At 45.6% G+C, this 21,034-nt stretch overlaps 2 protein-coding genes across 4 annotated transcripts; one reads left to right on the top strand and one right to left on the bottom strand.

The window, feature by feature from the left end:
• Positions 1 to 410: 410 nt before the first annotated feature.
• Positions 411 to 9,763, bottom strand: LOC141732896 (ras-related protein Rab-18-B-like). Of its 3 annotated transcripts, none has more exons than XM_074562402.1 (8): positions 9,597 to 9,763; positions 9,463 to 9,518; positions 9,239 to 9,300; positions 6,930 to 7,002; positions 5,831 to 5,949; positions 4,894 to 5,035; positions 3,835 to 4,018; positions 411 to 3,062 (listed from the first exon to the last, which is right to left on the bottom strand). In XM_074562402.1, exons 1-7 carry the CDS (start codon positions 9,761 to 9,763, stop codon positions 3,843 to 3,845), a joined length of 795 nt encoding a protein of 264 aa, XP_074418503.1. In that variant the 3' UTR covers positions 411 to 3,062; positions 3,835 to 3,842. The 3 variants fall into 3 exon arrangements, with proteins under 3 accessions (XP_074418503.1, XP_074418505.1, XP_074418502.1); XM_074562404.1 differs by having other exon boundaries at positions 4,894 to 4,960; XM_074562401.1 differs by having other exon boundaries at positions 411 to 4,018.
• Positions 9,764 to 9,785: 22 nt separating this feature from the next.
• On the top strand, positions 9,786 to 18,963 carry DUSP3 (dual specificity phosphatase 3). The gene is made up of 3 exons (XM_074562406.1): positions 9,786 to 10,022; positions 15,493 to 15,719; positions 17,674 to 18,963. Exons 1-3 carry the CDS (start codon positions 9,901 to 9,903, stop codon positions 17,877 to 17,879), a joined length of 555 nt encoding a protein of 184 aa, XP_074418507.1. The 5' UTR covers positions 9,786 to 9,900; the 3' UTR covers positions 17,880 to 18,963.
• The last annotated feature ends 2,071 nt before the right edge of the window (positions 18,964 to 21,034 follow it).

Raw genomic sequence — 21,034 nt, 5'->3', positions numbered from 1 at the left:
AGGGAATATGGGGGGCAGTTAAAAAAATGCTTTCCCTTACAGTCGCTAATTGAGCACAACCCATCCCAAGCTGTGTCTCATGTGGGAAAAAGACTGCAGTGGTAAGTAGTAAAACCTGTGAGCTTCTCAAGTTCCTAATTAGCAAGTTGAAAAGGTATAGCAAAATAATAAACCTCCCTAGGATCCACTGGCTTCCTAAACTTCCAGCGAAAAGTTGACCGGCGCCGTTACTGAAATGAGCTTCCACTTCTGTAGCGTAAAAGCAAGGTTCTTCTTCTGGTGATCTTTACGCAAAGGAACAGAACATTAGGGTTTATTGCTCTGCCCTGACTGAAAATAATATTTTTTCTTATGCATGTGAGTGAGCAGACAATAGAAAGATTAAATCTTGAATGTGATATACTGGCACGTTTGCTTTATACTAAAATACTGGCAATGTTTATTGAGAATATCAGAATAAAATAGCAACAAAAGGCAACTCCAGCAAAGCAGCCGTTAGCGCTAAGACCACACACGCGCTTTTTTTTCCCCATAGAGGCAGTCCTTCCACCCAAATTTCTAACTTGATTTTGTTCTAGAAAATGCGTCCCTTGCTCCCTTTACCAATGACCCAACACTTTCTTACCACTTTCGGATATTTTTAAGGTATGGGTTTTTTTCCAGTTTGATACACAGTGAACTAAATATGTATAATTTTAAGAGCACCCCACCGCAACGTGTTTAGTTTGAAGTTATGATAAAATAATATTCGTACAAAACAAGAGTTAAGTACATCCCTGCCAACCAGCCTCAGAGTTCTTTTGCTCATCGGCAGGCCTACGCTCAGCCAGCCTCTCCGAAATACCTTCGTTTTCCGCAGCGATGTTCATTATTATCCTGTTCTGCTTGCCTTTATCTGAGCCATAAACAGAAACGAACACCTCTGAAAACACATTTTTGGGCTAATGAAATGATGTTTGTAAGGCACCTATAGATATGTATAGCTGCAAATGCCCGCGGTCCAACAAACTCCCGGTGTCTAACCCCATAGATAAGGTCTAGAAGTGTAACCGTATGCTTCTGGTGTCCTAGCAAGAGGATCTGGGATAACTTCCAGTGATACCCCCAGCTGAATTTGTAACATAGGTTGTTTTCCTTGATATTCGAGGCGAGAAAGGCAAAGTTAGACAAACAGACGATACCTTTTTCGCTGAGTATAAGCATTCCAGAACGGGAATAGTTCACTCAGACCTAAACGCTAAATTTTACACTTAGTTTTGCAAATCTGGAACTCCAGACGCGCTTTTTGTAGCTTCTAGTAAGAGCGAGTGTATATATTTACATTCCTACTTTCAGACCTGACTAGATTCAAAACTGAATGAGAGACTGGTTCGTTTAGCTCACTTCCCTCAAAAATTGCTATTACTATAAAAAAAAAACCCAACAACAACAACAAAAATTCATACATTAATCAAGGTAGATCTTGGTTCTGGGTTTCTTCCTCCCCCCACATACAACGGCGGGAGCATTCATTCAGCAGGACGGCATTTGCAGCAAACTGAAGCGCGATGCAAAGGAAGATGACGTTACTTTTCAAAGGGCTGCCAGCTGTTTAATGATGTCTAAAAAATACACCATTCTTAACGGGGCCTCCTAAGGACGGCAGATACCGCCTGCAGCGCAGACCAGCAAAGCGGTTTTGCCCACATTCGAGAGGACAGCAAGAGAACGCCATCTTCTCTGCAGTTTCTTCTTAACCCCAGGAAATGTAGGAAAGAAGCGACTGCCCTGGTGACAGGCTCAGTGCACGCAAGCTATGCCCGTCACCGGAAAAAAACCCACACAAACAGCAGAGAATGCAGCTGGACCACTGTCTGGCCCGCTGCCGAGCAGTCACGCATCTCTGTCTTCTCGTGATGGCCTCCTTGCTATCCTTCCCACCTGGTTTTATGGCTTTGCTACAGCTGCCACGGCCTCCCGTCTTCTGAACTTGGCGTCCTCGTCTTATTTTTTCGTGTCCATGCTCCGTCTGCCGTCACACCTGGAGATTCCAGACAATCTCAAATGGTGACATGCTCCCGTTTTGCTCATAGACACTCGGCAGTTTAACAATCTACAGCCTCGGTCGCCTGCTCGCAGGACGCCTGTCCAGCTGCTGTCGGTGACACCAACAGAAACCGCTGTCTCTTCTGTGCTCTCAGAAGCTGATAGAAGTATTCCAAAGGGACATCTCACAGACCAAATCCAAGATGGAAGCGTAAGCAGCGGTCCGTCAGCCGGCTGGAAGCGGACGCGTTTCCACTGCTACAGACATTAAAAACGACTACAAGATCTGCCGTCCCCCCCGGACTGATTTCAGCAGAGGGAAACACACGGGAGGGATATCCCAACTCGGCAGCCACTTACACCCCCTGCGAGGCAGACAGAGGCTAATGCATGAACCCAACACAGGCACCGCTATTCACTCTAGCAACAATTACACCGGCACGCTTGTCGCAGAAGACGACGGCTCCCCAAAGAGGAACTTTGCAGAGAACAAACCAGAAGAGTTCCAAAGTGAGACCGAAGTTCATATGCCTTGTCTTCAGCTGTGTTGCGGTAGCATCCATGACGCATCACTGGTGAGACTCGGGAAGGCACTCCCACTAATAAATTAACCTGATGGCGATGAATCATCAACACGTACATCTTTTAAAAAGTGCGATTTCTCTGTTCTGTCTGGACGATGTCCTGTAATGAACGACTGACTTTGGCTTCGTCACTTGTTTACGAGCACTTCAGTTTACATTTTAAATTATTTTAACATTGTCCCCAAATGTGATACTTTTCCAGTGTCGCGGGCAGCCAAACAGAAGTCTTTTGTAGGCATTGGTACCGAGATCAGAGCCTAGGCTAACATCTCCCACGACTGGGTTTGTTTTCAAGAAAAGGCAGCGAGTGTAACGGGGGAGGGAAACGGCAGAAGAACGGTCGTTATCTGGCAGAACTGCAGCATGGGATTGGCAACAGACAGACTCATCCTCGTGGAAAGTCTTCCATAGCCAGCACATTGCATATAAAACTTAGTTTTAGCCCGGTGATTGCTGAAGGAGGGCAGGAAAACGGGTTTGCAGAGAGCCCCCTTAACGGCAAAAAGGGCCCAACGTGGAAAGCAGCCCAAAACGATGACTCCATTCCCCCAGCACAAAGCATTTAAGAGCAGCAAGGGGTAACCTACAGCGTACTCCATGAAAAATGGTTGGTTTTTTCTTTTTTTTTTTCCTGCCAAATGCTACTAGATACGCCTCTTCACTACAACCCTAACGTTAAGTAGTAACTCAACTTACTATCCAGGGACGAGTAGCAATTTCGACTGCTTAAAACCATCTGGAACAGGGAATCACTGCCACTGCTCAGGGTGACTCCCGACTGTTAACTACATTTAAGGGAACCTGGGTGCCTAAAAGGCTCCCATGCCATTCTGGGGAAGAGCAGCTTTTCAATAACACCCCAAAACGAAGTACTACTTTATTGTATGCCAAGGCAGGGATTTCAGAAGGAAGTCCACGTTGAATGCCATGCAGCAAAAGCACACTACTTAAAGCAGCGTTACGATTTTAATAGCCAAAAATCTGACAGTTACCAGAAAAATGTCCGGAGTGATCAGTTGTGCGTAAGGATAAAGCCTATTCTGTTAATGAACAAAAATGTATTTTGCTAATGGGCTCGTGTTTTGGATCTACGCAATTAATGGCAGGTCAAACAAGGCACAGGCTACTTTTTGGCATCCCCGCTCCCCTTTTTTTTTTAAAAAAAAAAAGCAAACAAACAAAAAAACCCCCCAAAAGGTCTACTCCATTCAGACAGAAGAGCCACCTGTAGATTTATGAAAGGGGACAGTATGCACCACATAAGCTTTTATCCCGCTGCGCTGAAGACTCCGCTAGCTGGACTCCGCGCTTCTCTGCATCTTTATCCCAAAGACCTGGTGTCTGCAGGATCTTTATGACCAGCTCCTCAAAGGCGTGCTGCACTCCATCTTGTGTCTTGGCACTGGTCTCTGGTGTAGGGGGAAGAGAGGAGGGGGGGGAAAAGTATTTTATCTTATTTGCAGTATTCCACTTTGTAAGAAGTTCTTTTGGGACCAGAGAGAAGATACGATTTTTTTTTTTTTTTTTAAATGAGCGAAACTCCTTTCCATTCTCCCTTAAAGGCACCCTTATGTTGAACACGATAAACAGAAATGCATCCCCGTCCAAAGCACGTCATTTTTCCACCTAAAAAAATGCCACAGTTCCCCTTTCTCTCCATAATGGAGAAAAAGAAATTGTTCTCAGGTTGTGACAGTAAATCTACAAGATAATTATTCAGTAACTAAGCTGGGAAACAAAGACTGCAGAGGGAATGACACGTTTTCCCCTATGCATTTGTTCCAGTTCCTTTTGGAAATCTTCTCAAGAAGCTTCACCTAAAAGGTACTTTTTTTTTTTTTTTCTTTTTGTTTAAAACACAGTTTGTTCCCCATCTTTGTATCTTCACATTGTACATTTTGTTGTTGGTCTCAGAATATTGTCTGTTATGTTGCTGCAACGGAAACTTGGAAACGAAAAAGAGATTGCTCCAGGTGCTTGTGACATCAATCAGGAGAAACATTCCAGTCTTCCGGGCTCTGAATTAAAAAAATCCTGCTAGTTTCAAAAGAATATATAAAATTCATGCCTACGCAGTATATGAAGTAAATCTCTTTCAGAGAAAATTACTCCCAGTCCATGCAAGAGCATTTCTGAAAAAAGTTAAAACCTGCATCCATGCATATGAACTAACGCAGCAAAAGCAACACAAATTAATTAGGTACTAAAAAAAAAAAAAAGGTAAATATAAAATAAACCAAAATAAACATATGAATACTCAAGTTTTTGGCACAGAGTTACATACCTATAAAAAGCAGTGAGCGTTTCCTAGCAAACTGGAGTCCTTCCTTTCTCTCTACTTCCCGATCAGGCTGCAGAGACGAATGAAGAACATGACTGAAACACGCTACGCTCGCCGCTTTTAGGAAGTCCCCGGAAAAGCACCACTGGAGAAGTGCAGTTTTATTGGAAAGAAAGAGGTCTGTAAAACCACCCAGCAGCAACTCGACTTTCCCACTCTACAGACAGCTCACCGCCAGACGGGCTGTCGGGGCGTCAGGCTGAAGAGTAGCAACACCAAATCAGTCGGAAATGAACGCACTGCTGTCTTCTCAATCAGCTAGGGGTAAGTTACATGCCAGAAAGGAGGTTCCAGTAGTCAAAGAGCCGAAAAGGCATATCAAAGGATGTGAAAATCAACAGATTTGGAAAGGGGCAGAAGAAAGCCTAGTTCAAGACAGCCACACCGGGAACCTCTGGTAGTAAAGCAAAAGTGAGACATCTCATCATGCGACAGGCCTCTAAGACGTATTAAAACACCCCAAAAACGTACAGCGACCAGCGCACCTCCCACCCACACAGACGCGTACTCAATAGCGCCCTGAAGAGCTCAGTTCTTCCCCACCGCCTGGTCAAAACGCAAGCAGCGATTGTGCTGTTGCACCGCAGTTGACTTTAACGGCATACAGCAGTTTTTAGGGCAGAACCTCTCACTGTCTTCAGAGAATCTCTCTCTCAACAATTGCATCCCTCTAGGGGAGTTTCCATTAAAGTCTTGGATAAGATCTGCTTCAAAAATGAGGTAGTAAGTGGCGTCTGCCCAACCCCGGGTCCTCAAGTGACAGAGCACATCACCTTCTTTCACAACAGATGGGTTAGTTTCAGCACTTATCTCACATTTATACTCTATATCAAGGCTGAGTAATCTGGAAGAGTGTAAGAAGATGCATTTCTAAACTGACCTTATCGGTTTTATTGCCAACTAACATCTTCACCGTGTTGCTTTTGGTGGTATACGTGTCCAACTCGTTCAGCCAGCTCTCTAGTCCTGCGAAAGTGTCTTTTCTTGTAACATCATACACTGGTAACAGAGGAAAAGGCGCTTAACAGCTGCAGAGTCTTGAACGATGTTTACTTCAGCATGGCAGAACTCAGCCCCGCCGAGCTAGCTACCGTCCCGAACAAAAAGCAGCACCAGGGAATTGCAGGAAGACGCATAAACCGTATCCTCTCCCCAGAGCTGGGGCACGATGGCTGTGCTCACCCGAAGTCACTAGAGGTTACAGCCCGTGAGCGCCCCTGCAATGGATCTGTGGCTGGAAATCAGGCTGACCAGTTGAAATCCTGTACCTGTGACTAGGTCTGAATTGGACCACACGGAATAGTTTAAAATAGGTTATTTTGTCACCTTATTTCACGTGTAACTACCCGCATGCACTGCTGCTAAAAACCTGGATTCTGAGCAAGAAGTGACTTTTGGTCACTGGTAACTTCGTAACTGCGTTCGCTTAATCACTACGGTTTGAAAAGCTGCATCACACTCAGAAAGGTTATTTTGTCCAGCGAGGAGGTGTTCAGCCTTCCCAGCCCCCGAGGATAAGAATCCCTTCTTTTTCTAACTGGTGTCGCTGTGCAGAAAGGGACTAACCCTCCACTGCTTCTGCTACAAACCTCCTGTCTTACAGTAATCGCATCAATAGTTTCTGGGGAAAAAAGTAAAAACATCGGGGTGGGGGTGGGGGGGAAATACCAACACGAAACTCAGTCTGCCTTATTACCAGGAACTCACCAAAGTAATTACAATAAAGCTAATAATTCACCCACTCAACGTCTTGCAGCGTGACATCTCTGTATTTTTAATTTAAAAATATTTTGAAGCAGCATTATTTCCTGCCAGCGGATTTGCATACTCAGTGTTTGAGCTAATAATGCAGTAATGTTGTAAAAACCGTAATTGTTGCTGTGATTCTCTCAGACAACCTCCTTTTGTAACGGCATAGACATATAGGTAGGAAAGACCCCACTTTTCACAATCGTGTTTTTCTTCCATACGCGTCCTACCTAAAACAACCCCTTGAGCTCCTCGGTAATAACTGGGAGTCAGCGTTCTAAAGCGTTCCTGTCCTGCTGTGTCCTACAGAGGAGGAAAAACAAACAAACAAACAAACAAACAAAAAACCCCCCAAACAACAAAAAACTAAACCAAAAGAACCCCACCCAAACCAAACATACAGGAAATCAAGTCTATTTAGAACAAAACCGGTATTTTAAACTACACAAGATAAACAAAGTTAAGTTTCCAGGAAGGATGTACGAAACCGTGAGACAACAGAACGAGGGAGGTGGTCAGAAACCATCAGCAGCAGCGACAGAAAGTGGGGAAGGAGGGGCAGGAAAGCAGGGAGAGGACTCAAGGGAAGGTTCAAGTGATAAGCACAGACACCTGCAACACGGGCGAGGCAACACGAAAGTCGGTGGGACTCAGGAGAGATGTATAAGAGGCTATTGCTGCAAGCCAGGCAGCTACGCTGCGTCGGTTAACGCTCAGCTGAACCGAATGCGATGAGGAATAACTGGTTTTCCAGCGAGAGACACTGCAGAAAAGGAGACACAGTGGTTCCAAAAAATCTCCCTTCGCTCCCCCACAGCAGGAAAGGAGAATCCGGTTAGAGAGAGTTACTTCAAGTGTGCGAAGATTGCGCAGATAAGCAATTTTCAGTAGTTTCATGCCGTTATTACTGCAGCGTGTCACACTCACTCCCACGAATCTTTGAAAGCGCTCCTAAACGCAACGTGAAATTCAAAAACCCTCAGAACAATAAGGAAGCAAAAGGATTACACAAATACGGTTTTTACCAGAAGAATTTATTTAAGGGTATGTACAGATTACAATAAACAGACTAGCGGCTATGTTTTAATTTATTTCTTCTTTGTTAAAAGAAGAAACTAAAATTGGCAATGTATTTACTTCATTCTGGTCATCGTTCCTAAGGGTATTGTACTCTCAGGCATCCACGCACACACAGACACTGAAGCAGAACCCTCTTTCTGACCCTGATGGGCTGTACGTGCATTAAAGTTTTTATTTAACATTGTACACGCTGGTTTCCCTCCCCCCAATTAGCAGTTTCTCCTGAGACTGTCACAGACTGCTGCAAAAGTGCCTTTTCCAGCTACACAACTTGTGCAAGTTCTGGCCTTGCTGTTCATTCCACAGCAGGGAGACACACCCCGGGGCGATTATTAGGGAAAATGTATCTTGGTCACTCTCAGCAAAGCTCCCGCTTTGTGCGCAGCATGTTCAAAATACAGCTAATGTACATGCCCACAGCACGTGTGACTTTTATCCCTCTCGCTCTGCGTTCTCGACGCAAAGCGTGAATGAAAGCGTCGCGGTTTGGGCCGAACCGACCACCCGAAGCGTGCGACAGATGCTCTCCCCCACCTCCCTCCATAGAGAAGAAAGTAATTCAAGTTTTGGCATTTACATCACTTTTGTTAATACCATCCCAAGGCACATTTGTGCTCTTTCCGATAGTCCCAATAATGACTGACTTAGTAATGGTGCGTTCTTTGTCAAATACCTATGACCGTGCACGTAAAACCTCTTCCTTCTAGGGCTCTTTCGTTCCGTTTAGGAGAATAAATGTGGTGCTTTAATATTATAAATAATCCTGATGACACAGCTGCTATCTGATTTCCTAGTTTGCAGGTGCTGGAAATACAGCATCAGGAAGTTGAGGACAAACGCTCAAGTCTCACAGTAAACCTGAGCTAACCTTCAAAATAGTTCAGGACCAAGTATATTCCACCCCCCTCTATGATTTTAACCAAAATAAAGCATCTGGACTGTTTCTGGTATAGTGTAGACACAGAGTCACTGCACAGCCCCTACAGGAAATCGCAGAGCTCGTCATTTTTCTGCAGTTTTACTGAAGTTTCACTTAAGACCCTGGGAGCGCTTCTGGGTCATACCGGCACGAAACGCCGGCCTTTCCTGCAAGGCTATAAGTGTAAACACTTCACAGAGGGTTTGAGAAACCCAGTGTGCAGGAAAGAGCAGACAAAATCTCCGCCAGGATGGAAGGAAGTCCCAAACCCAGAGCAACGAAGTATTCGTCAGTGTTTTGGAAGTGCCTTGTCTGCAACTACGGCTGCACCATCACGACACACGCTCACCCTACGTGCGTACGCGCCGTAAGGACGCAATCTCAACATGCAGAAGCCTTTAGCAAAGGGGTGGGGAAAAGGAAGGAAGAGGGAAAAAAAAAACCAAACAACAAAAAAATCACACCACCAAAGGAAGCTCTTACAGTTTTCGCATCTGCGGAGAACAAAACCTCTCCGTGTCTGCCTGGAATAAAACCTACCCATATCGCAAGCTGTACCGCATGGCCGTCTATCACCATTTTCTTCACTTTAAAATCAACACCTACGGCGTAATGAGAAGGGAAGGCTCGTCAGAATGAACGGGCGAAGGCCCGGCCCCGCAGCATCCCCCCGCCCGCCCGCGACCCCGCGCCGGGCCCCGCTCCGCCAACGGCGCCCGACGGCGCCCGGGTCCCGGCTCGGGGCGGGCGGGTCTCCCACTCACCCACGGTGGGCTTCAGGCCCGGGTCGAACGCGCCGTCCGTGAACCTCAGCAGCAGGCTGTGGGGAAAGGAGCCGAGAGCTCAGCCCGGGGCGGAGAGCGCCCGGCCCGGCCCGCCCCGCTCGCCCGCCCCGCACCTGGACTTGCCCACGGCGCTGTCTCCCACCAGGAGCAGCTTCAGCGTGAGGCCCGCGGCGTCCATGCCCCGCGCTGCCGGGGGCCAGGACCGGCCAGAAACCGTCGGACCGAAGCCGCACAGGGCTCGGCGCTGCCCCGACCGAACGCCGCGCTGCGCCAGACCCATCCCCGCCGGGCGCCGCCGACAGAGCCAGCCGTCGCGACTCCGCCCATCGGGCGGCGGCCGGTGCCAGGCGGGGCGGGGCGGGAGCGCCGGGCCCGGGCGGCTGCGCCAAGGGGCCTGCGGCTGGCTGGGTCCCGGCCATGTCCGATTACCGGATCTCGGTGGAGGAGCTGAACGACCTCCTGGCTAACGGCAGCGGCTGCTACAGCCTGCCCAGCGCGCACAGCAACGAGGTGGTGCCGCGCATCCACGTGGGGAACGCGTGAGTGCCCCGCAGCGCGCCGGGCCGGCCGCGCCTCAGCCCGCGGCGGGAGCCGGGGAGCGGAGACCGGGGAGGCGGCGAGGCCCTGCGGGGCGCTCACCGGGGAGCCGCCGGGACGGGAGGTTGGGCCGGAGGAAGCCGGGCTGCGGGGTCTGGCGGGGCGGGCCCGGCCCGGGGGGAGGCCTGCGGCGGCCAGGCCGGAGCAGCCCGGCTGCGGGCGGGCCCGGGGCAAACGACGAGGCTCGTGAACGGCACCCGCTACAGTGTGCGGTACCCTGTCGAAGTCCCAAATCTAAGCTACAACAGAGCTGAAACGAGGTTAAAACTAATGAAGTTGCTTAACAATGGAACGCACCTGCTCAGGTGTGTCAGCACTGGGGGGTTTCTTCCTCATTGCCAAGAAGTTGTGGTCATCACAGAATGGGTTGGGTGGGAAGGGACCTCTAAAGGCCACCTAGTCCAACCCCCTGCAGTCAGCAGGGACATCTGTAACTGGATCAGGTCGCTCAGAGCCTCATCCAGCCTGGCCTTGAATGTCTCCAGGGATGGGGCCTCCACCCCCTCTCTGGGCAACCTGGGCCAGTGTCTCACCACCCTCAGTGGAAAGAACTTCTTCCTAATGGCTCATCTAAACCTGCCCTGCTCTAGTTTAAACCGTTGCCCCTCGTCCTATCGCTACGTGCCCTTGCAAACAGCCGCTTCCCAACCACGCAGAAGAGGGAGGAGGGACAAGATGCCATGAGGGATATGGACACTGCCGTGTGCGGGGGCCCAGGCGCACCACCACTGTAATAACCCTGTGTCGGATGAGTGTGATAAGCTGGAACATGAAGGACAAGCAAATGGATATTAGATCTCGGTTGAACCACGTGCAAAGTAACCTAAAGGAAGCAAGACTGTAATAAGAGTTGCCACCCCGTGCGTCATTAGTCAAATGAATGTTTCTGCAGTCTAAGCCCTAAAAAAACCTCGTCCTGATTAAGTATTCATGCCCGTGGTGGGGGCGTTACAGGTATAGCTATGATGAAAGCCCTTAAATGGGGAAAAGTGTTCAGGGTTCACCAGTAGCATTTCTTTTCTCAGTTCTATGATGTTTATTCTTTGCGCTGAGATTATGATTTCGGTTATATGTCCATATCATATCATATTCTTTGTCCCCTTTTTGTCCATCTTTGTACACTTTATCTCTGCGAAACTGAGGGCTTTTTGATTCGTGTGTAGTATACTGGATGCCTGTTCTTACTTGAAGCTTGTAACCCCTAAAGAAATGTAAGTCAAACCCATAGGTTTTCATTAACTTTCTCCCAAGCCAAAACAAATGGTGTTTGTCACTGCCAGTTGATGCAGGACACGCGCATCTAGAGATAGGACCGAAATTATTATCTCAGTGGCCAGCCTGATGTCTGACAGCCACCTTCTCCTTCATATTTCTAGCAGCTACCTGGAAGAAATGAAGCCATAGCCTGCAAGGTGATCGGCGCAGCAAATTATTAAAAAATAATTTTGAAAATAGTTGGCTACTGCAGAGCAGTTTCATTGTTCAGTAGCTGGTTTTAATTACATAGTATGGACTTTAATACATTCAGATGCAAGGTTGTCTAGGAACAGAGGATGGATAATACCTGTCTAGTGGAAAGCTTTAACACTGAGAAGGGCTTTTTATGTAATAATTGACAACCAAAAATATCTGGAGCACAAGCGCAGTTTGTAGCATAAGAACAGTTTAATTGTTAGTTGGATTAACAGAGAACAGTTCTACTGCCAGTGCTTTTAAAAGGATGCTGAAAAACTGTGGAGGACAGCTAAAGGTAAGAAATAACTTTGTGGGCTGAAAAAGCTATTTCACAGTGGGAACAGGCAACCTACTTAATTTATCAAGACTTCGTAGGCAATAGTATCTTTGAAGCATCGGCAGAGAGTTAAGATAACGCTGAGGTCTAGTTGAATGGATGACTGTCTGTTAAGATTCAGTCGCTGCGGAGTGAACTTTGATGTTCTCAAACTGCAAATAACACTAATTCTTAAGAGGATTTTTTTGTGTCGAGTGGGGTTGTGGTACACTGCCTTGCAAGTAGCATTTGCTATATTAGTTGTTATTCGGAAAGAATTTGAAATGGCGCAGATCTGTCCTCGCGCCATTTCCAGCTACACGTCCCGCGTCTGTGCTCTCCTTGTGTAAAGATAAGGCTGAAGAGGGACCTGTTTTTCTGACTCGACTCCTCCTATGGACTGCTGGGGAGGTGAGCCTCCTCAGCACTCAGGCTCTCAGGCTTTCTGCACACGTGGATCCGACGGCGTGCGAGGCATCAGTAAAGCTTTTACTAACTGTGTGCAAGAAATAAGCCATCGCTTTGCCTGGGGCTTGTCTTTGCAGCTCCTTAGCCTGTCTCGTTCTGCTCTAGCATCTGCGCAGAGCTTGGAAGACACCTCGTGTTTGGAGCTGTCTTGGTGCAGCGTGCATCTGGTTGGCGCTCACCTGGTATCTCGCTTCTGGTGTTTGTTGCACGGATCTCCTTCCTGAACCTCTGAGGAGTGGTTGGAAGCACTCTGGATTGGGCTACAGGGACGGCCAGGAAGGCGGTGCAGCAGGAGAGCAAAGTAACACGGTCTTTTTATCTGGCACTCAAATCTCTGCTTTGACTGGGATGGACCAAGCACCACAGGGCTGCATTTATGACTACAATCAGCAGAGATTTTATAACAACAACAGTTCACAGAGTAGCCACATCTGTAGAGCTTTAACACGGGCGGCTGGAATCCCAATACACGGTATAAAAGCAACAGAATTTGAACAGGAACTCTCACGGGGAAAAATTAAAACGTCTGAGCGAGATTCAGAAACTTGTGTTGGAAACCTTTTAGAATATTTTGCGTAGGGGTGCTGCCGTGTCTCCGTGTGAGTAAGTCATCTTTAGATAAAAATGACAATGCAGAGACATTCAGGCAGATGAGATTAAATTGGGTCGTAGCGTAGAATAAAAAATGTATCTGTCAAACGACTTCAGGTGACAGGCAGAGCCGAAGTACTAGATCTTCCGTGCAATACGTGAAAGTCATAATTAATGAAAACACAGAGGTAAAATAACAAAACAAAATATTTTGAGAGAATGCTTTTGCATGTTGCAGTAGACAGTTCTAACCTCTCAAGAAGATCAGACAAGATTTGTGAAGACAACAGTGAAAATGCAGTCTCGCTAAAACAAGAATTAGTGTATAGGTGACGGACAAGCACAATTATGTATTTTTTGAGCAATAACAAAATAAGAATCCGGGATACACGGGGAGGACAACTCATTTTCTATTTCTGTGTAAGTCAAGATGCGTTTGAGGGAAACACCTTCATCAGCTGGAAAGAACGGAGAGTTGGAGATGACACCAGAGCGGGGGGAGCAGTCAGTGCGCCGGAGGGTGGGGGTTTATTCAGGGCAACCGTGTCTTGTCAGAACCAGCGTTCTGCCAGAAGGCAAGCAGGCTTCGTTTTCTGAACTCCTGGCTAAGGAAATCTGTTCATGGTTTTTTTTCACAGGCTGTGGGAAGCCCGTCACAATTCAAGCCATGTCTCCAGAACAGTTTTGGTTAAAAAGGTTCTGGTTACAAATGCCCAGTCTGAGTTTTTTGGCTGCTTTAATGTGCGTGGGTAACCCCTGAAGCGTTTCTGTGTTCTCAGTGTGCTGGAAGCGTGCTGGTGTGTTGTAAGGGGTGTGAAAGGCATTCTCCCAAAATTACTACTAAATGTAGTGACCGTAAGGGACGAGGCGATGAAGAAACAATTTTGCGTGAATGTAACAGCGGAAATTAAAACGTGTTAACGTGCTGGCGTTTTTTTTGCCATTAAGGACTTGGCTTATTTGCTTAAAATCCCATAGGGCAATACTTTATAGCCTCGTGTACCCCGAATCGCTGGTGCGTGGTTCTCCAAGGCCTGTGTTTTGTGGCTGGTAAAATTGTTCATCTCTGTTCAAAAGAAACACTTCTTCCTAGTGTCACTGACAGGATGAGGAACTCTCAGTCTTCCATCTTGAGAACAGACAAGATTCTGTGGTTTTTCTTAGGGAAATAGAAGCAGCTGATGTTAGCGTCTCTCTCCGCTATTTGGAGGAGTTAGCGTTTCAACATCGAACGTGATGCAGGTGGAATGAGATGTTAAGGATGGGAGAGATCCAAAGACTGTTTGGAAAGGGAGAAAAAAATGGCACACAAATACTCTTTTTCACCTCTAGCTGTGTAAGAAAATAATCTACAAAATCTGCAAAATGCACTGGGAATGCGTTTGCCTCCAGGGGAGCCAGTCTGCGTTGCCAGATTCAACCACGATTCCAGGACGTGAGTTCCTGTTGATCCTGACGACTATCAGATACGTACCGATCTATATACTCTTACTTAAACCATGTACTCACCCCACGAAAGCCCAGGGACTCGCAGCTGAATTAACACTTTTTGTTTTGGCCTTGCACCGTAGGATTTACTTTTGTGTCGCAAGCAGAATTCCCTAGGCACTGATACTTGTCCCCTGGCACAGATGATGTCCTGCCAGCTGGAAAATCTGTCAACATTTGTTTGGGTAATGAAGTCTTTACAAATACTTGGCTCGTTGCCATAGTTGTTTGGCACGGACAGCAGAAAACGCAGAAGCTTCACTCGTGCATAAGGATTCATCTGCTTACGCTACAATTTAAAGGGTGAACAGTCATTAGGAGAAAAGGAACGCTCTAGATGTTCGTATAGCCTTGGATTTTGTAAAAATTGTGAGTGAATATGCTCAGAGGTTCATATAGATATGAACCAACTAATTTGGGTATTTATTTTATCTTCTTTAGAATAGCGAGGTGTCCAGCAAACCCTTAGGTGCGTTGCCATCTCTTAGAAACTTGTTTGAAAAGATACTGCACAAATGCTTATCTGGAGCTAAGCTTAACGTTAAGACTCCTTGTATTTGCAGCTTATGACTTGAGCCGTAGGGAGATTTTCTAAAAGGTTTTTGTTTCCACATCCAGTTAGACACAGACTGAAAGCTGCCTTTAAAAACAACGAAGGGACTTATGGCCGTTTAGGCCACCTCTTCACAAAGCGTGCGGGAACCGAGTTACCTTTCGAGTAAAGCCGTGTGTCACGTTCTGCCAATGTTGACCGGTGACTCAGATTTTACCGATAAAAACGTACATTGGGTTTTTCCTTCCCAGGAAAGCGAGGCAAATGTTGGGACTGCCGTATGGAAATAATCAGACTCGGAATGAAAAGTAGTGGGTTTATGACAAAAAGGAGCCAATGGTCTCCTGGTATTATTTAATGGTTATCTCACAGACTGCGTTCTGTGAATTTATAACCTGTAGCTAATTCACTTCTGGGCACAGTATATTTAGCATCTGTTCACAGAAAAAGGTTTTCTTTATCGGTGCTTTCTGGGGGCATCATAAATACTGAGATGATTCACCAAGTTCTAATTGTTTTCTTGACGCTTTTTATCGTACAGGTTCATGGCCAAGAATATTACGAAGCTGCAGCGTCTGGGGATAACCCACGTTCTGAATGCGGCCGAGGGGAAGTCGTTCATGCACGTGAACACTAATGCCGAGTTCTATGAAGGCACAGGCATCAGATACCACGGCATTAAAGCTAACGATACACAAGAATTTAACCTCAGTCGCTATTTTGAGGAAGCAGCTGATTTTATCGAGAAAGCACTTTCGCAGAAGGATGGTAAGGCAACCTGAAATATCCTTCTACCATGTTTTTTTGTGCACCGCATTTGTTTCTTAGCAATTTAATTCACTGTTTATAATGGTTCTTTGCTCAGATTAGCAGCTGAACAACCAAATCAGAAACTCGGATCAAGGCTCTGGATCAAAGACACCGGAATACACAATAAAACATTTTAATCCTCTGTCGATACGTGTAGGTCTCCAGTATACGCAAGTGGAAGTCTGTCACTGTAGAGGTGACTTTGAAAAGTGGAACAGCTGCTGCGCTCTGTAATAGTGCCTTTCTGGGAAGATGGGTTCTTATTTTTTCCTTAGAAATGATAAATCACAGGAAAAAATAAATAAGTTCAGGCTCTCGAAGTTGTTTTAGGACACTACAAATTATAGATAAAGGGCAGAAGTGATACAAGTACTGCATTACTGAAGGGTACTCACACGACCTGCTCTACGTTCTTTTTTTTTTTTCCAAATGTACAGTAAGGATAGAGACTGTGGCCTTACAATTTTTATTGCATGAAGTTACTTAATTATTTTATTTGACGATTGCCACATTATTCCCTAGGATTGCAGGAAGGCTGGCCATAATATTTGCAATGTTGCTGATTGCCTCATTTCTCTACAGCGCGTTTCCTCAGAGCAGAAATCCTGGGACATAGTGCAGTGGGCCAGGCGGCGGTGGTGGTCGTTGGACTATTTCAGCATACCAGTTTCTTCTACATGTTCCACTTCTTTCTCGCTTCATGACTGAAGATGAAAAAGGAGGAACAATAACTCCCACAATTTTAGAAGTTCTTTCTCTGACATGGGCAAAAGGGCTACCAGAGCTGCGATGGGCTTTTGACGGATGGCAAGAAATTTTACCTCCAGTTTGGTGGAGCGTGACAAATTCTAAAAATTGAAATGCAGCTCTGCCGGTTAGTATTGTGACTCACTGAAAGAGGTTGCGGTAGGAAAGAAGAGTTTCACAGTGCCGGCTGTGCCATGGCCGTCCCTCCTCAGTTTGATCTAAACAGTCGCAGAGTCAATCTAAATTTTCTGTTTGCCGATTCTTCTGGTCGTAGGAATTGTCTACCACGCCTGTCGCTGTTCTCTTACTCTGGTAAACGAAGAGGAACTTTGTAGCAGGGTGATGCTGGAGCCAGTTTTAAGATTAACTCGCTACTGAAATGTGATAGTTTTGCCTGACGTTGAAGTGCAGCGTAAGGACCGTGAAGTGAAGAGGGATGCAGTAGTATTTTCCTTCAATTTCATTTTATCGCTGTGGTTGCATGAAGTTCTGGAAGGCAGGTTTGGTAGGCGAAAGGCCTGGAAGGCAGCCCTTAAGACACTGCCTTTCACAGAGCAAGGCTAGAAACCCTTTTGCTTCAGATCATTTGCAGAGGGGAAGTCAATTCTCTTCCATGATATGATCAAGAATCTCTAAATCTTGCTAATTTATGGCTACGGGCCCTTAAGGCACGTTGAGAATGAATGGATTTAGCCGTTGAACTTACTGCTGATAGAGATTTGCCTTGAGCTGCTTTCTGTCGCTGTGGTTCAAAGCAAGTTGTGGTTATGATGAAAATGTGTGTGTATGGTTCATCTGTTCTCTTGTCTCGGAAAAAAATTTGCTCTGGAGAGTAGCCTGGGTCCGTATCTCCTGCCGCATTTGGGAGGAGGAAAATTTTTGTGTCTGGAAAAGCAGGTCAAAGAGGAAGCAGCTGAGAAGCGATGAAATCGAATTGGATTTCTCAGAGGGGGCAGCGGCCTGTTTTATTATTGACAGACTGTGTAGCTACGAACAGAGCGATAGCACCTTTCTTCCAAGTTCTACATGTCTCCTGTGGCATTCAGAATTTGTATTTCTCAAGCTGCTGAAGGACTAGTATTATGCTTCATATCCTAGCTATTTCATGTTGCTTTTCAAATTTATATTCCGGTATAACCCAAATTATGACCTGTCTTCCCTGCAGGACAAGTGTTTGTGCATTGCCGTGAGGGCTACAGCCGCTCTCCTACGCTGGTCATCGCCTACCTCATGCTTCGCCAGAACATGGATGTCAAGTCTGCGTTGAGCACTGTCCGGCAGAAGCGAGAGATTGGCCCCAACGATGGCTTCCTCAGGCAGCTTTGCCAGCTCAATGAGCAGTTAGTGAAGGAGGGCAAAGTGAAGCCCTAGAGCAGAGCACTGTAGTATTTTTTTAAGTTTCTCAAACCATCAGAGGACATCTTAGGTACTTTAGATTCCCAAACCCCAACCACCAAGCTAAATCGCGTCATGTCAGGGAGACAGAATTCCTGCTCTCGTCTAGTGAAAGTATCTTTCTCGAACACTGGGTCTGTCTTTCAAGATGGCACAAAGTTGTGTCACTGTTTGGAGCTGTTGCAGTAAAGAGGTGTTTTTAGAGGGGTGAGTCCAGTGATAACAGCCGTCTTCACGTGTATTTCAGACTCTGTAGCAGATGTGGGTTTGCATTGACACCGAGTGTGATTCGCTTAAGCCTTGTCTGGTGTCCCACCAGCGCACCATGTTCTGTGAGCCCCAACACATCTCTTCACTCACTCTTAATTGAGGTACTGTATTTTCTAAAGCTTCTTTTTCATGCACACAGGTGCCTAAAGTTTGAGTGTAGGAGCTTCAAGGAACAGAGAAGCAAATATACAAATGCACAGATGCACTCGCTTGTAAAATGAAGTGTATGCGGCGTGGTTTACTGTGGATTTATGCAATACACGGTGTGTGGTAGTAAAGCCATTCAGAGCCCAATCTTGATGCACACTGTATTTCCAAGAATGTTTGTACCTCCTGCTGTTGTGATTGATATGAAATAGCCTTGATAGTAAATACTCTTTTATTTTTTGTTTTGAAGTCATACTAGGGAAAAAACGTCGAGAGCAAATGTTGAGGCAAAAGCTTGAGCAAGGAAGAAATGATGTCTGTATTTAGGAGTGCTTGTACCGGATGTATGATAAAGTCCTAAATCTCAGAATATAATGGCTCCCGAGGCTTGTATTGAATTACAGCGTCTCTCTCCTTTATTTACTGTCACTGTTTATTAATGAAGAATGGAATGAGCACGTATGCAGATTACTTCCAGTAGAGCAGCACGGGTGTGCTTCCAAAGCAATTTGCAGAAGTAGGCTCTTAACTTCTTGGATTGCTTGCACGATATCATTGAATAGAAACGAGCATTGTGACATACCACATGGTATAGGAAACATCTCCTTTCTATTAAAATAAATGACGTCTCGGTTCTGTTTGACGTACAGGTGAAGTGAGTCATTGCGGTGTTGGGAGAGGGAGCTTTGTTTACAGCATGCCTGACTTGGTGTGTGACTGTGTACCGCTGAGTTACAGCACCGGATTAACACAAAGGATCTCCCACTGAAAACTGGGAATCGTTGGTTAAACTAACGGACCCTGAGATGCGTGTGTCCTCTTTTTATTTGTGCTTTAACGTAGTTCTAGATTGAAAATCTTAACACTATTTTAAGCAGAAACACGGTCGTATTAGTAACACGCGTAAGCCCAGATTTAGTTTTGTCTATTCGGTTCACTAATCAAAAATCGCAAAGGACGTACTTTGTTTTACTTCCAGTTTTGGGGGTTGTGTGGGTTGGGGGTGTGTGTGTAAAAGTGGGGGGAGTTCTGCGTCACTAGATAACTTTCTTGGAATTAAACTCCAGAGGTGACGATTCTGGTTGAAAACCAGGCTTATTTCTGTTTCCTTGCAGGAAAGGAACTGCCAAATCAAGGAGCCTTTTCTCTTTTGTGTCCTTTAAAGGGACAGTTGGGGAACACTCCGCATCGTGTTGCCTTGCGCCTGCCTACGCTCAGTCAGTATTCAGTGCTTGCTTTCAATCAGGATAGTTCAGAAATAATGAGCGGTAGTCAACTTCATTGGCTAATTACCTACCAGTTTCCTTTCTCCCATTGTATCAGTATTAAATGAATTGCTTCTGCAAAATTCCTAGTTGCACGTTTCATGCTGCGCAGCTCGGGGAATAGGAATACTGCCCTTATCTTTTCTACTGTAGTGACTTTTTCATTCTGCAGTCTTATTTATAAACCATCCTTTTAAAATCTTTGCTACGGGCATAGATTTATTTTTCTTTTTCCTATCTCATCTCACACCCTGTATTCCTAACACCTATCTGTACTACAAGGAAAAAAAAAAAGATTTCACATGCATTCATTTTGTCTTTGACCTGTTACTTAAAACTCAAAAATTCCAGACCATTAAAGAGCTAAGAAACGATTAGGCATTAGATTTTTGTTACTCTTCCATAGATTTTAAGAAAGCTGATAGTTGTGAGATTAAAACCAGGATGTCATTAAAATTGAGTCTGTTTACCTTATGCGTTTGTATTTGTCAGTGTCAAGAAATACTGACAAATCAAGACGCACAGGGATATCTTCTTATATTCAATGTGGTTTTTTAATTCATAGGACACTGCTCACTTCTAGTGGTAACTTCAGTGATGCTCTGGCCCATTCATCTCAGCATAACAAGGCTGACTTAACAAAGGTTTTGTCATATGAGGGTGGGGAGGAGTAAATAAAGCTGCTATGAATTGATTTTAAACATCGAGCTCTAAGACGGTGTGTCCTGAGTTACTGACAGGTGACTCAGTAACGAAACCATTTCTAGCTCTGCTTTTAGAGCCGGCTAAAAATAGTTGGAATGTCAGACCACTGCTCCATTAATGGATCGTACGCTTCCTCTCTTAGTCTTATCTTGCTGCTTAAATACAGTAACGTTGCAAATTCCTCTGCCTGTTTTAGCTGGCCAAGAAGAGCTTGTATGTCTCTAATCCATGGTGATGTACTCTATACTTCTAAATTTCTGATTGTAAAAGGAAAGATAGTATAAAAACGAGAATGAGAGCTTTCTTTCCATGTAATATAAAACTGAGAAAGTATTGGAAGCAATACGCCGTTTTATTCTTCTGAAATTACTGCGCGCCTGCCCTTTGCTGCGAGACGTTCCCTACAAGCGTGCTAATCGGGGAAGGTATCTTAAAACAACTGTTTGTTGCAAATAGCAACACTACATTTTTTTTGAGTTGAAACCTCTTGGTTATAGCTAAAATAGCGTCATCTGGATTTACGTCCCTGTGTTTGCCTGAGTAGCAGCAGCGTGGTGCTTTTTGTGTAGATGGCACTCCAGAGAAGGGACGGGGTCTCTGAAATACGCATCTATCATAGAACAAAGATATCTACCATGTCAAATCCAGCACAATAAAAGAAAAAGCAATAGCTTGGGGTTTTTGCACTTAAGAGTTAGTGAAGTTGGGGAGGGGCGAAGAGTGGAAGTGAGAAGCTAATCGCGT

The sequence above is a fragment of the Larus michahellis genome, chromosome 18 (assembly GCF_964199755.1).
Source record: "Larus michahellis chromosome 18, bLarMic1.1, whole genome shotgun sequence".
NCBI lineage: Eukaryota > Metazoa > Chordata > Aves > Charadriiformes > Laridae > Larus > Larus michahellis.
This window is presented reverse-complemented; position numbering and strand designations above follow the sequence as displayed.